At 39.0% G+C, this 16,099-nt stretch overlaps 1 protein-coding gene across 1 annotated transcript in view; it reads left to right on the forward strand.

The window, feature by feature from the left end:
* Positions 1-16,099, forward strand: part of LOC121369246 (ribitol-5-phosphate xylosyltransferase 1-like) — a 128,340-nt gene that overhangs the window by 41,921 nt on the left and 70,320 nt on the right. Inside the window, exon 2 of the mRNA XM_041494202.1 lies at positions 6,168-6,356. Within this exon, the coding sequence (XP_041350136.1) occupies positions 6,168-6,356 (189 nt within the window). The remainder of the gene's footprint in view (positions 1-6,167; positions 6,357-16,099) is intronic.

The raw sequence follows: 16,099 nt of genomic DNA on the forward strand, positions 1-16,099 counted from the left end.
AAATTTTTCTCAGTTTTCAATATCAATTCACCTTTAAATCACTGTCCTAGACAGACAGTCTACTCAGCTTAGGTGTCATCATTTGTTTAAATATTTATTATGCCTTCTTAAAAAAAAAAAATCTTTTAGATCTGTATGTTGTCAAGACCTGGATTACTTTGCGTTACTGGTATTGTTGTTTGTTTGGGTGTTCGGACTAGGATCGATCCCCGTCATTGGACCCATTGGGCTATTTCTCGTTACAACCAATGCACCACAACTGGTATATCAATGGTATGTGCTATCCTGGATGGTGTATATAAAAGATCCCTTGCTAAAAATGGAAAAAAATGTAGCGGGTTTCCTCTGTACGTTAAAATTACTATATGTTTGACATCCAATAGCCAATGATTAATAAATCAATGTGCTCTAGTAGTGTCGTTAAACAAAACCAAACAAAACATGTTTCTCAAGTCAATCATTAAAGTCAAGTACTGTATATTGTCAAACCTGTCACAGTCACCAAAACGAGTATCACAAGTAGCTGTTTACCCATTTCAGTTCCACTATCGTTTACATTGTTCTAAAGAACGTCAAGAACTCTTAACTCAGGTGGTTGTATAACAGAGGTGAATGCTTGCACTGATTTGACTATACCTTGATTCCAAAACATGCAAAACAATGAAAGGAATAATGAAGTGTTTGGAAGTCTGTTCATCCATACCATTTGTTGTCCGATACAATGAAAATAGTTTAATTAAATGAAAAACTCCCCCACACTATTGTGTATGTGGGTTATGCTGATGGATTGTATTATGTTAATAGTGTATGCTAATATGTTAGTTAATTGGCCAGTAAATAGATTTTGAATTGAAATACGTCTAATATTTATGAGTGTGTACACCTCGGGCAACTAATGCATACTGACTAGCAATAAATAAACAGGCAGTAAATACGTAAGACAATTATGTGGCTGTAGGAAGCCCAATAGACCAGAACTGCCTTTTGGAAGTGCGGGGACTTGAGGGGGTTTTAAGTGTGGAGTTAGCTGTGTGCGAGACGATTGGGCCTCTTTCTTGGTGATGATGGAGGTATAAGTGAATTGATTAGGGATTGCAAGCAAATCAATAAGTGGCCAGTCATACTCTCTCAAGTGAGTAATGTAAATTAACTTCCATTACTGACAAGCAATTGCCATAAAATCGTTGATTCCCTTTTCATGGTTTTCAATTCCCAAGCCTAACACCTTGTCGGTTGTGATCACAAAGTTTTTCTATTACATCTATATTCAGGTGTGGGGTTTTCATCTCCATACATGTGTGTATAGATTAGAGAGTGAGAGAGAGCGTGAGAGTTTTCAGCCATCAAGTGTCAGAATATTGTTGTTAGATAGGTGTATGGATATGGGGCCAATAAACTTTCCTGAAAAATTATCTGGCCAATGAACTGGTGGTTTTGTCAGTGTGAAACTGTTCAAGACAGAAAAGATCACTGGTTCAGAGTCCTGGGTTTCAATCCATGCTCTGTAGTACGAGGGCCTGTGCTAATAAACTTTAAAGTTAAAGTTTGTTTTGTTTAACATCACTTTAATAATCATTGTCTATTTGATGTCAAACATTTAGTCTTACTTAGAGATGAAACACACTACATTTTCCCATTAGTAGCGAGGAATCTTTTATATGCACCATACCACAGACAAGATAGCACATAACACGGCCTTTGATACACCAGTCACTGGAACAAGAATAAAAAATATGGGTCCACCAACTGGGATCGATCCTAGACTGACCATGTATTGGGTGAGACCTTTACTACTTGTCTATGTCCACCCTTAAAAACTTTAAACATCTATACTCAAATCTCTAATGATGTCACATAATGTACTTTGTGTTGCTGTGACATTGAAATCTCTGATTCTTGAGTCCAGACTGTAAAAGTTTTATAAGCACCTGGGCATAGCTACCCTTAGGGCTAAGATTGCTTCGTGGAACGGGGCCCAGGCCTGGTTCCACCCAGAGAGAGGGTTACCTTGGTGACCTGAACAAACAGCCTAAGTGGAGGACATGCTTGTCCTGGACAGCATGCTTGAAGATTTATTGCATCAAAGGATAGAGAGATAATGGACTCTGCTGATGGATGGAGGGAGGGAGGAGTGAGGGAGGGAGAGAAGGAAGGATGGTTGGATGGATGGGATTGGATGCATAGGTTGGCAGATGGATGAAATGAGCAATGGACAAATTGATGGATGAATGGAATGGTGGGTGGATGGATGGATGGATGGATGGATCAATGGATGATTGGAAAGATGGATGAACAAACAAACAAACACACAAGTAATCACCTCTGTCTTGAACAGTTTGGCAAGGAGTGATAGACCTGACCGAACACACCGAGTTAATTCTTTTCTTAATCTCAGTTGAATCCCTACTCTGAATACTGTCTCTGACATTTTATTCCATATTAACTCAACGGAACATTTTACGGACATCTTGAGCATTCTTTAAAGGTTGTCTCTAGACATGACATATTTTAACACTGGCAACACAGATGACAGAAATGAGTGGAGACTTGCAGCCATACTGGCACGGACTGTGTGACGGAATTACGTCTGCGTCTTTTGCTTTTCAATAAATTGCGATGTCAGAATAATGACCTCTGTAGATTTACAAGCCTGAAATGAACGTCTTTCCCCATGTGATATTGACTTGCAATGAGACAATCACGATGTTTATTGGATCTTGATGCACACTACAAGCACTGATTTAGGACACTTGAACAGCTCCAGTACTCTTAACAACTTGTTATTAGTAAGCTGGAAAGAATGTCAAGAACTGTTCTTGTATAATGATATCTCAATAGGTGCAAGTGTTCACTGGAGTCGAGGAAGTAATGAGTTCCTCCGTAAACAACATGTACAGTGAAAGATATTAAATTAAGAATCTTGTCTGGTTACTACACTCACATTCTGGAATCTTTAAACAGACTAAATGCATGCACCATGGGTCATTGATTTTGTTTTTTTAGCCACATTTTCATTTATAAATAAGATGTTTCTTTTTCAGTATGGTTCTAATTCATGTGATTAATATACTCTTCAAAAGAAGAAACGCAAAACCACATTGTCGTAACATTTGGAGAATTGATTTAATTATTGAATGGTGAGTCCGATAATTACCAAATGTTGCAGGATTGTTCACAATTCACTCTAGTCCATTGTGAGTAAGTGATAGGACACACCACCAAGGTCAAGGTCATCTGGAGTCAATACCGGGTGTGGCCTCCGCGTGTGTTGACAACTGCCTGGCACCGCCTGCCCATTGAAGCAACCAGAGTATGGATGACGTCCCGGGGGATGGTGGCCCACTCGGCCTGCAAGGCTGCTGCCAGCTCGGGCAGGGTCTGGGGCTGTGGTTGTCGCTGTCGGAGGCGTCGGTCCAACTCGTCCCATAGATGCTCAATTGGGTTCAAATCCGGTGATGTCGATGGCCAAGGAAGGACATTAATGTTGTTGTTCTGTAGGAAAGCCGTTGTGAGACGTGCTGTGTGAGGCCTGGCGTTGTCATGTTGGAACACTGCGTTGGCGTTGGCCATAACTGGAACGATGTGTGGCCGGAGGATCTGGTCAATGTAGCCCTGTGCATTCAGGTTGCCCTGCACGTGGACCAGGTCAGTTCTGCCAGTGTGTGAGATGGCTGCCCACACCACGACACTACCCCAGCCGAATCTGTCCACTTCCTGCACGCAGTTTGCCGCATAACGTTCACCACGACGCCTATACACGCGACATCTTCCATCATGACGTCGGAGCAGAAATCGGGACTCGTCACTGAACCACACCTGTCTCCATCGCAGTTGAGGCCATTGTCGATGAATCTGGCACCACTGCAGTCGGAGTCGACGGTGTTGTGGTGTTAAGATGACACCTCGAACTGGACGTCTGGCACGAATTCCTACCTCACGTAGGCGGTTCCGTACGGTCGGGTCGGATATCCTGCGCAAACCTGGTATTGCTGCGGCTGTGGAGGTGGCAGTAGTCAATCGTTCCCGAAGGTGGCGTACCCGGATGTAGCGGTCCTGCCCGGGGGTAGTGACCCGTGGTCAACCGGATCTAGGGAGGTCACGTGTTGATCCATGTTGCTGGTAACGGTCCCACAGTCTGGAGATGGTGCTTGGGGACACATGGAATGCCCTGGCAACGGCCGTTCTGGATTCGCCTGCGTCTAGTCGGCCGATGGCATTGTTTCTCTGCGGTTCACTGAGACGTGGCATGTCCTGGATTGTCAACTGTCGGCCAGATACAGAGGCCAGGCAAGCGAACACCCTGCACTTTTATACTGTCGGTGTTCATGTTGCACGTGCAGACAACGCACGTGCAGTGGTGACATGGTTTGCACGTGGCTGCGTTTTTGCGAATATTCACATTTTGGAACTTTATTGTACAGTAGCTGCGTTTTATCGAATGTAACCGTGGGAATGTGTTTGGGACATGCAATGACCTTATATTCACAAAGCATGAACCGGTAGGAAACATAAAATCGGAGTTATAACCCATTTGTACCCTTTTGCGTTTCTTTTTTTGAAGAGTATAGTTTATTGAAAGATTGAGTCCTTTTGTAGATGTTTTTTTCTGACTTTTTCTCAAGAAAATCAATCATCGGAGATTATGGATTAATATTCCTGAGATGAGTGTCAGAAAAGCCATCTACAAAAGGAAGAAGGAAATGTTTTATTTAATCATGCACTCAGCACATTTTATTTATGGTTATATGCCATCAGACATATGGTTAAGGACCACACAGATATTGAGAGAGGAAACCCACTGTTGCCACTTCATGGGCTACTCTTTTCGATTAGCAGCAAGGGATCTTTTATTTGCACCATCCCACAGACAGGATAGTACATACCACGGCCTTTGTTACACCAGTTGTGGAGCACTGGCTGGAACGAGAAATAGCCCAATGGGTCCACCGACGGGGATTGATCCCATCTACAAAATGACAAGTCTCAGTAATATTTTTTTTTATTACAATCATTCTTATAAATTTTAGTCCTTATTATATTTAATTTAGTGTATTTTATTTTTGTACCGTGACATCGATCCTTCTCTAAAGTGATATAATATTAATTAAGTCACAAATAAAGTGTCACAGGTAGTAATAGTCATCTACCATCTGAATCAATGAAGCCAGTTAACCAGTGAAAAAGGTACTTTATCATCTATAGTCTGTCCCATCCTCTTACAAAAATGTTTTTTTGTTGTAAATAATTTGTTTGGTTTGACGTAAGAAGAAAAGTAAAATTGTTTTGATAATAACAATTTTTTAAATTATTTTTTTGTGCATTTTAGAAAACAATGAGCTATGTTTTTTGTAAATGATTTCTGTTTGGTTTGACGTCAAAAGAAAAGCATAAGTATATTTGAAATAATAAAACCCCCAACTATTTTCTTATGTAATTTAGAAAACAATCGTCTCAGAAATAAACAGCTTGTAGTAAATTCCAAAATATGAAAAAAGGTTTTCCCTGTGGGAAGGACTATCTATAGGGTTTCCTCTCTAAATATCTATGTGGTCATCAGCCATATGTCTGACGCCATATAACCATAAATAAAATGTGTTCAGTGCTTCATTAAATAAAGTGTTTACTTCACTCTCCTCAAAAATATTTTTGCACTGAGTCGTAAACATTGCTGCTATCTCCACTGCAGTGCTGATTTCCATGGTTAGTTGCCAGGTTAGGTTCAGTGTGTTTTATAGTGCCGCTTTTTAGCAACTTTCTATCAGGTGATAGTATGTTTAAATACGACTCAGATGTTAAAGGTTGTGGCTGGATGCTGTCCAACGGTAGAGCACTCACAAGAGGTGCAGTTAGTCTTGGATCAATCCCTGTCGGTGGGCCCATTAGGCTATTTCTCATTCCAGCCAGTGCATCATGACTGGTACATCAAAGGCTGTGGTATGTGCTATCCTCTCTCTGGGATGGTGCATATAAAAAATCCCTTGCTACTAATAAAAAAATGTAACGGGTTTCCTTTCTAAAACTATATGTCAAAATTACCAAATGTATGACATCCAATAACCAATGATTAATGAATCAGTGTGCTCTGGTGTCATTAAACAAAACAAGCTTTAACTTTAAACTTTAACAGTTGTTAAAATGTAATAATTGTTTTGTGATTTTGTCTCCAGAGATCTCTGATGATGCCGAGTGGAACCCGTGGGGCGAAGAGTTTGAGAATGAGCGGGACAGGTTGGTGCACCATGAACCCCCTAAAATACAGTGGGAGATGGAACACTCCCTGGGGCGCAGTCCACTCGACAGCAAGGACAACACCACAGAAGAATACATAGTGGAGGTGTGGGGCAAGGCAGCCATAGGTGAGTGATTGTTGATAAACACATAGTGGATATGTGGGGCAAGGCAGCGATAAGTGAGTGATCATTATCAACACATAGTGGAGGTGTATGGGAAGGCAGTGAGAGGTGAGTGATCGTTGATCAACATATAGTGGAGGTGTGGGTGAAGGCAGTGAGAGGTGAGTGATCGTTGATCAACACATAGTGGAGGTGTGGGGCAAGGCAGCCATAGGTGAGTGATTGTTGATCAACACATAGTGCAGGTGTGTGGTTATCAACACATAGTGGAGGTGTGGGGCAAGGCAGCGATAGGTGAGTGCTCCATTATCAATATCCTTAAGCTGGGAGCAGAGGGTTAATATACCACCAGATATACTACTCAAAAGAATTTAAGGGTCAAAAATTTATAACCAAATAAGTTTTAGAGTGTATTAGATTGATGATGTAAACTACACCCAAATTTTTATTTATTGTTCCATATTTACAAAAAAACAGAAATAAACGTCACTGTATACAAGAAAGTCACATGACATGCTGTCAAAGTTGAAGGTTGTCAAACATGGATTTTACACATTAGAACATTCGTTTAATAGTGTGTGAATCCACCCCTGGTGCGAATACACTCGACACATCGTTGCCTCATGCTGTTGATCAGACGTCTGAAGAACTCTTGGGGAATGGTCTGCCACTCTGCCATAAGAAGTTGACCCAGATCATGAAGGTTGGCCGGAGGGGCATGGTTATCCCGAACTCTCCTGCCTAATTTGTCCCAGGCGTGCTTTGTTGGGGCCAAGTCAGGCGAATATGCTGGCCAATCCATCCTGGCGATACCTTGTTGTCTGAGAAAGTCCGTTACCACCCTGGCGCGGTGGGGTCTGGCATTGTCATCCTGCAGAACTGCCCCGCCGCCAATCTGCTGAAGGCCTGGGAGAACCAACGGCCGGATAATCTCATTCAGATAGCGGATTCCATTCAGATTGCCATCCACCACATAGAGGGGGGTCCTGTGGTGGATAGAGATGCCGCCCCACACCATGACGCTGCCACCACCGAACCGGTGACGTTGTCTAACGTTAACGTCAGTGAAGTGCTCCCCAGGACGTCTGTAGACACGAACCCGACCGTCGTTGAACTGGAGACTAAACCTGGACTCATCAGTGAACATCACTCGACCCCACTGAACACGTTGCCACCGCAGATGAAGCCTGCACCAGTGACGTCTGGCCGTTCTGTGACGTGGTAGGAGTGGTGGTCGATCAGCCTGGCGACGGCAGCGTAGATTATTGGCTCTCAGGCGATTGCGTATGGTTTGATCAGACACTCAACTTCCAGTCGCAGTCCGCAGATTGTCACGTAATCGGCGTGCAGTGGTTGTGCGTTGACGTAGAGCCATATTGGTGATGTAGCGGTCCTCTCTATTTGTAGTGCTTCGGGGTCTTCCCGAACGTGGATGATTTCGAACAGAATTCGTTGCTTGGTACCGTTGCCACAGTCGGCCAACGACACTCTGACTGACACCAAGTCTCAGAGCAACATTTCTTTGCGTATTGCCATCCTGAAGCCAAGCAATAGCCCTTCCTCGATCTTCGATAGTCAGTTGAAGTCGTACCATTGTCGAATTTGGAGTGTGCACCGTACACGAACGCAAGCTCCAATTATACGGAAATTCAGTATTGGAAACATGGAATACACGTGCAAAGCGTGCAAATGAAGCGCTTTGTGAAAAAGCAAGTTATGGGCACTTAGCAGACCTTTCGCTTTCGCCCTAATTTACGTGCAAATGTAAGCATGTTTTTGCCATTAGAACTAGTCGACTGTCAATGACAGTGGATTTTAATTCATTTATGGGTTGCTTAGACCCACTTTTGTCAAAATGGAACAATACCATGCGTGACATTATGGTCTAGCTAATATAATTGACATTCAGAAAAAAATGTCGAAAATATCGTCTGACCCTTAAATTCTTTTGAGTAGTATACATACAGCAGCCACTAACTGGAGTTTCAGAAAGTAGCCTTCTAAGACATGTGGCTGCTGAACACAGAACAGGTTATAACATATTCTGGGGATTTTTATTATTATTATTTGTTTTGTTTAAAAGAATTATGCTAGAATTGTAAAAAATTATGTAATCTAAATATTTTGGGATTCCATTGCATAATATTGTGTTTCCAACCCAAAATTCTCTTAATTTGTGGAAGTGCAGAATCCTATAAAGTTTGTAACATGCATATATTATTCAGCAGGTTCTGGGGAGTCTACATTCAGACTGAGTTATACAAATTGAGAGCTTTAAATGCATCTTGGGACATTGAAATGCAGACAGGCTTTTAAATTGTTTCATGTTCCATAAAAGTCAAACAGTTTTCAATGTGATTATGGCTACAAACTGTTAAAAAGCTGTCAGTTATGAGAGATCATTTCTTAAATGTAATAGTGTCAAGGCTGCAAACTTAAACCTGTGAATCAAGGGAGATCATTTATCGTCAGACTAATGCACTCCTGTACAAATGTAGTTGAATATGTATATCCCATTGTAACTTGAACCAAGTCAAGTTGATAGAGCACAAAATATTTCACAGGAATTATTGTTCTGCTTGCATGTCAGTTACACACCTGTATAAAAACATACACACTGTCAGTCCATTATCTACATGCTTATAGGGTGGGAGGCATTCGAAGGTTCGAACTAACCTCCTAAAGTTTGGAGAATCTTATAAAGTTCGTCCATTTTAAGGTCTAAGGTACACACTGTCCCTCCTCAGAATGTACCCAAATACAAAATAATCCTGATTTATGTTTACACATGTTTATACAGAGAGGTCTTCTTCTTCTTTCGTTCACTTGTTGACTACACGTCAAGGCCAGCAGTGACTATGAACGATACTGTTCTTTGTAGATCACTCCTTGTGCCGTACAGCTTCTTCTGGAGAGTTGTTGTAGTTGTCCAGGTAGTCTACCTCAGCTGCTGTAGTTTTATACAGTATACAGAGTGGTCAAAGAGGACCCTACATAGAGAAGTCAACACAGAAAACCCCCCAAAACAAAACGTTGCTCACTCTGATCACCAAAATCACAGAACTCCTTTTTTCAAGATCACCCACCCCATGGACATTACATGGGGACTGTTAACAAAATTCAAACTTCAGGATTACCAGAACTTTATTCAGTATGCAAATATAATTCATGTAAAACTACAGTCAGTTACCAAGGTGAAGATCGTGTGAACTGACTTTTGGTTGCCAAAGATATTGAACTATTGTCTCCTGTTGCTGTTTTCCTTGCAGTACTAATTTATAAAACATCACTATCAATACACAGGACAGTTTCTCATTGACAACAGTTATATTCATTTAAAAAACAAAAAAAAACTGATGTAAATTCAGGCAGAATGATCAATCCTTGTCCACTTGACTTACTACAATTCAGCAACAAAGAAACATGTTTTTAATTGTTCTCGCTTCTGCAATATACATCAGACTCTTTTTGTATTATAATTTAATTTTGTTCAGACAAATGGTTCCAAGAGTTTGCTTGTCTCTGCGTGTGCCGTGATCCGTTAATATCACTTGTAATGGTGTTTGAAGGCTGTGACAGTATCCCTGTCCATGTTTGCAGCATCAGGAGAGAGTCTGTCGTATTGATCTGCGGCTACTCTTAAAGTTTTACTTTTTAAATTCTGTAAGTTGTTGTGTTGTGTCTCCTGATAGTCTGCCTGTAACAATAAGTTCAGTTTACTGGAAAACGTTATTTCTGTGTTGCACAGAACTGTACACACTGCTGATTCACACGGTATGCCTATTCATCTTTTCAGAATCATACGATTTATTTTTTTAGAAATCCTATGAAAAATATATGAATATCTTTTAAAGGTTAGCTTTCTAATAAAGTAAAGTTAAAACAGATAAAAAAAGTTTTGCCAGGTTGTAGTCATATATCAGGAGATGACATTTCATAGACATGTAGGTTTTCATTTCCAATTAAGGCTATTTCAATTTTATAAAAATTATTGAAAACCTGCATTAAAATATCATTTTAGCTCAAATGGAAAAGTGCCAAGATTTAATATTGATGTATTGTGTATGATTTTCTAAATAATGTGTATGATTTTTCTTTTCTGCATCTTTTGTATAGTGTACAAAATGTGTAAGACATTTTGCAGCACTTACTGGGAATACAAAGTATACAGTAAAATAAATTTAAACAATATATATATATATATATATATACAGTCAAATCCGCTTATTTGGATGTGCCTCGTGCAACAAAAATATATTCAAATAAGCGGCATATTCAATAAACCGAAGGTACAATTTCGACATACGATATACCCAATTAAGACCTCTTGTTGATTTATGCAAACCCTAATTACGATTCTCCCAATTTGGGCCTCATGACATGTGGAATTTTCGTCAGAAACCGGTAAGTATTTAGTGTTAATAAAATACCGATTCCAAGTTCCATATTGTGACTCTGTTATCATTATCAAGTTTGTCTATAAACTTGATAAATACAAGAGGCAACAGTTAATGCCGTTTGTACGCCTAAAAGTAGAAGTGACTAAACATCTAATGACCCAGATAAAACCACCGGAAGCTCAATTAGACTGGCCACAGTCAAATAATTAAAAGGCCGTTATTAACTTCTTAATAATTAAACGGCCGTTATTAACTTCTTTGTACATTTATAAATCAAATGCAACAAGACCCCACCCCCACCACCCAATATAATCTTGAATAAGTAGTCATTTCCATGTTCTGTATTTTACCAGGATGTCTATTTGACTATTATCTGTGTGCATTTGTAACACTGATTTGACAGGTAAACTAGACTGGCCAAAGTCAAATAATGTATATATATATATATATATATATATATATATATATATGTGTGTGTGTGTGTATATATATATACACACACACACACACACACACACACACACACACACACACACACACACACACACACACACACACACACATAATTAAACCACCCCGTCCCCCATCCCTCTGTCATAATGAGTGTTTATTAGCAAGTAGCAAGTGGTCATTGTTAGAAGCTACTACTGCTTCTACCGATATGTACTGTATATATGCTTACAATTATATACCTCATTGCATTCGGTAGATATAGCTGCCAACTTTTTTCAAAGTGCTAAAGCCTAAATTGAGAGATAATGAATAACCTGAGTATATGTGATTTATATTGTTCTGTTAAAAAACCCCACAAGAATTCATATTTACAAATTTCATTTATTAAAGTTTGATTTTCTGAATTTATTTTTGGATCCATGGAAACATTTCTGAGTATGTAAGAATATTTATGGTTGGGGGAGGTGGGAGGAGAACGGAATGTAGCCCAGTGGTAAAGCGCTCGCTTTATGCATGGTCAGTCTGGGATCGATCATCATTGGTGGACCTATTGGGCTATTTCTTGTATATCAAAGGCTGTGGTATGTACTGTCCTGTAAGATAGTGCATATAAAAGATCCCTTGCTATTAATGGAAAAATGTTGCAGGTTTTCTCTCTAAGACTACATATATATCAGAATTACCAAAATGTTTGACATCCAATAGCCGATGATTAATAAATCAATGTGCTCTAGTTGGTGTCATTAAACAAAACAAACTTTAACTTTATTTATGGTTGGATCCAAATAATTCTTTCTGAGTATAAATATTTATGTTTAAATCCAACTGATTCTTTCTAAGATTGTCAGAATATTTATCTTTGAATTCAAGTAATCCTTTCTGAGCAAGTCAAAATCTTTATGTTTGGTTCCAAACAATTCTTTCTGAGCATGTCAAAATCTTTGTTTGGTTCCAAGCAATCCTTTCCGATCAAATCTGAATATTTGTGTTTGGATGTTTGAGTGATTAATGAACTTAATTACTTTTTGCAACTGACACAGGAGCATCTCTGTGAGGTTTTCCTCTACAATGGTGGCTTTCAGCACCGGAACTACGTTCTCCGCACTAGCTTGTTAAAACTTCTCTTTTTTTACAAAGACATTGCTGTCAAAGCACAGACCATGCTGGCTTGCTAATTTTTTCTTCATTTACCAATCATTACGGAAGCGTACAAATTGGAATCCATTCTGCTAGTTCTCCGTAATTGGAGGTTCTGGAAGCGGCTGTCTCATTGAGAATAGATTGCTTCTTCCAATTGGCCTATGTCAAGTGGCGGGTTAGCAATAATTGTCACTTGAGGGGAGTCTTCTCCAGCGTTACTGCAGCCCCTGTCCACGAGACTGGGTCCTCAAGTGGCACCAGTTGAAGGTGCAGCCAGTCTGTAGGGCTGTCGCTGCCCATCTTAAACTGAGAGGTTTCCAAACACTTGTCGCGGACATGTTTTCCATTATTTTCTCCTCACTCCAGGCAGTCATTGATTGACTTTTTTCTTCTTTTTTATGCGTTAAGAGAATTTTAGTTCGGTTAGTGCTCGTGTTTCTGGCCCGTAGACCAGAATTCAAGATGATTAGTTTTGGTTTGTCTAGCACCAAGAGTTGAACTCGGTACAAATGTCTTCGTTTTCATTGAAATTTTTCTCTTATGCTATTTAAGCAATTGTGTATTAAATTTATACTGTAGGTTAATAGATGCAGGGTTTATTTAATATTAACTAGTTAAATCTTTATTAAATTGTGAATTTGAATGTAGCATTATTCAAAAAGATAAATAAAACAACTACATCAATCATGTTTTTCTAAATATTTCTACATTTTAATACTAACTGTATTTGAACCATTGGAAAAACAACAACTAAAAAACCCATGTAATTAAGAATTACCTAATTCCAAAACTCATTCATTTCTGAATACCAGTAAATCATGTACTTTCTGATACATAGAAATAAAATCTTTATAGCTTTACTAGTCATGATAAAAATATTGCTAAGAATTAAGACACAGAAGATCAAGTGTTGAGCAAAATATATTAATGTTCATTTGAAACTTACTAGTGAAGTGAACAATTAAAGATACTGTTTAGTTTTTCGGTTTAAAAGGCGGACTGAAACTGAGGGCAGTAAAAGGGAGGCCATGTAAATTGACTGTTTGGCTTCTCTAGGTAGGTTGTGAAGTGCAGAGCTGTGGCTCTGGTTGTAAATCAGTGTTATAGGTCACCCGCCCGACACTTACATGTAAATATATAGCCTCCCACCAGCAGTGTCTTACAGAACAGACCCATCAGCTCATTTGCTGTACCTTGTTCATTAAATAAGTTTTGTACACCGGCCTTATACAAATACTAATAAGCATGTTTGAGTGTGTAATCAGATCTGGAAGAAGTTGGTATGTAGTTGTAATGTCACTGATATCCTGAGAAATTGTAATGAACTTTGTATAATATTCTTCCTCATTCCCGTGTGATCAAGTTAGATCACACTATTTAAGATTGTTTGTAGGAAAACTTCCAGTAAGTGAGTTGCAGTGGTTTTCATCAGTTCTTACAGAATTCGGTTAGCAGCAGTGTTAACTCTTTCATGGACAATAGAGTTAGACTGTCGATTACGATGTATAAAGAATAATGCATAGTACATCTATTGTTAGATTGTTAGATATCTGCATCAAGTACAAACCATGGACAATAGACTTAGGATGTTGATAATGATTTCTAAAGTAGAATAAGACATAGTACATATCTTGTTAGATAACATGTACCTGCTTCAAGTACAAACCACTGACAGTAGAGTTAGGCTGTTGATAACGATGTATAAAAAATAATGCATAGTACATCTTATGTTAGATTACTTGTTACAAGTACAACCTATGGACAATAGTTAGGAAGTTGATAATGATATATAAATTAATGTTGTTATTAAGAATAATGCATGGTATTTCTCATTACATTTCCTGCTACAATGAAAACTATGGGAAGACTCATTTCAACTGGTCATATATTTTACACGTTTAGCTAAAATATCATAGCCCCAGGATATCATAAAACCATCGTAAGCCATGAAGTCAACAACTCATGTCATAGCCTATGATAGTTTTACAATATAGCATTAAGACAGCTTCAAAATCTGGGCACTGGTTATATTCATGGCCTCATGTTGCGAAACAATCTTAATGCTAAGATCATCTTAAGTGATCTTAGCACTATGATACTCATGGTTGTTGGGTTATTTAAAAAAATTGTTTTGTTTAACGACGCCACTAGAGCACATTGATTTATTAATCATCGGCTATTGGATGTCAAACATTTGGTCATTTTGACATAGAGTATTAGAGAGGAAACCCACTACATTTTCCCATTAGTAGCAAGGGATCTTTTATATGCACCATCCCACAGACAGGATAGCATATACCACATCCTTTGATATACCAGTCGTGGTGCACTGGCTGGAATGAGAAATAACCCAATGAGTCCCACCGACAGGGATCGATCCCAGATCGACTGCGTTGTGGGGCACAATATAGCTTCATCGGAGAATTCTCACCTAAGAAGCTTTGGTCCTAGGATTGAGCCATAGTATGGGATGTCCTGTCTGGAAAGTGCATACAAATGATCCCTTGCTGCTAATGGAAATGTAGCTTGTTTCTTTTAAGATTATATATATATCAGAATTAACAAATTTATGTTTGACATCCAATAGCCATTAAGAAATCAATGTGCTCTGGTGGTGGTGTTAAACAAAACACACTTTAACATTGGTTATATGTTCTCAGTATTTGACATCGGTGTGATTGTGTGTGTGTACACATAGCTGATTTAGGAAAGGAAAGGAATATTGGTTATATGTTCTCAGTATTTGACATCGGTGTGATTGTGTGTGTGTACACTTAGCTGATTTAGGAAAGGAAAGGAATATTGGCCTACTACTGCCACATACATGTAGGCTAGCTACTTCTAAAAACACACTTTAAGTTTAACATCGGTTATATGTTCTCAGTATTTGACATCTGTGTGATTGTGTGTGTGTACACATAGCTGATTTAGGAAAGGAAAGGAGTATTGGCCTACTACTGCCACATACCTGTAGGCTAGCTACTTCTAAAAAGCAGAAAGTATGTGGCCAGAACAAGTTTCTTCTCCAAATGATGTGTTAGACACTTAATAGCTGCCAATAAATTGATGAGTTGGGATATCAGTAAAGATTTTTCTTTTCTTTTCCAATTTTGTTGCTAAATTACCTTTTAAAACAATTCTGAAATTTCTTCAAGAATTATTGATCTTAAATCTGGACTAACTCATCAAGCTGTTTTAAGAGCCCAAGCTTTCACAACAAACCTTTTTTCCTCTCTCCTCTGTATTAAAACCCTGTCTTAAAGACATCAAAATCTGATGGCTCTTAATAGATATTGAACAACAATTTGCTACCAGAAATATCAGGTAATAGCCGTCAGATGTTTCTAGCCCTAGTGAAATTGCATTTTGGTGGGCTGTGGAATGTTTTTTTTCTCTCTTTTCTCCACACAGTATGTTTATTGACAGCCTGAATGTAAGCATCCATAAACACAGATGCTTGGCTAGTAATGGCTGACACATTCTATTAGATTCATCAGGGTAAACTTTGAAGATGCTGTTGTGGATGGAGTTCACTAAGTGAAACAATGCATGACATCCTCGTATGGAATCGTCTTGTCAGAATGATTGGCTATCCGTAACAACTGAGTGTCTTATTCACCCCTCGTGTGAAGATGTTGAGATGTAACCAGAACAAGAAGTGGCCATCATTACACGCATCAGTTAAACATCATAAATAGTTTTTTGTTGTATAATGACACCACTAGAGCACATCGGTTACTGAATGTCAAACAT

The sequence above is a fragment of the Gigantopelta aegis genome, chromosome 3, assembly GCF_016097555.1.
Source record: "Gigantopelta aegis isolate Gae_Host chromosome 3, Gae_host_genome, whole genome shotgun sequence".
NCBI classification, from domain to species: Eukaryota; Metazoa; Mollusca; class Gastropoda; order Neomphalida; family Peltospiridae; genus Gigantopelta; species Gigantopelta aegis.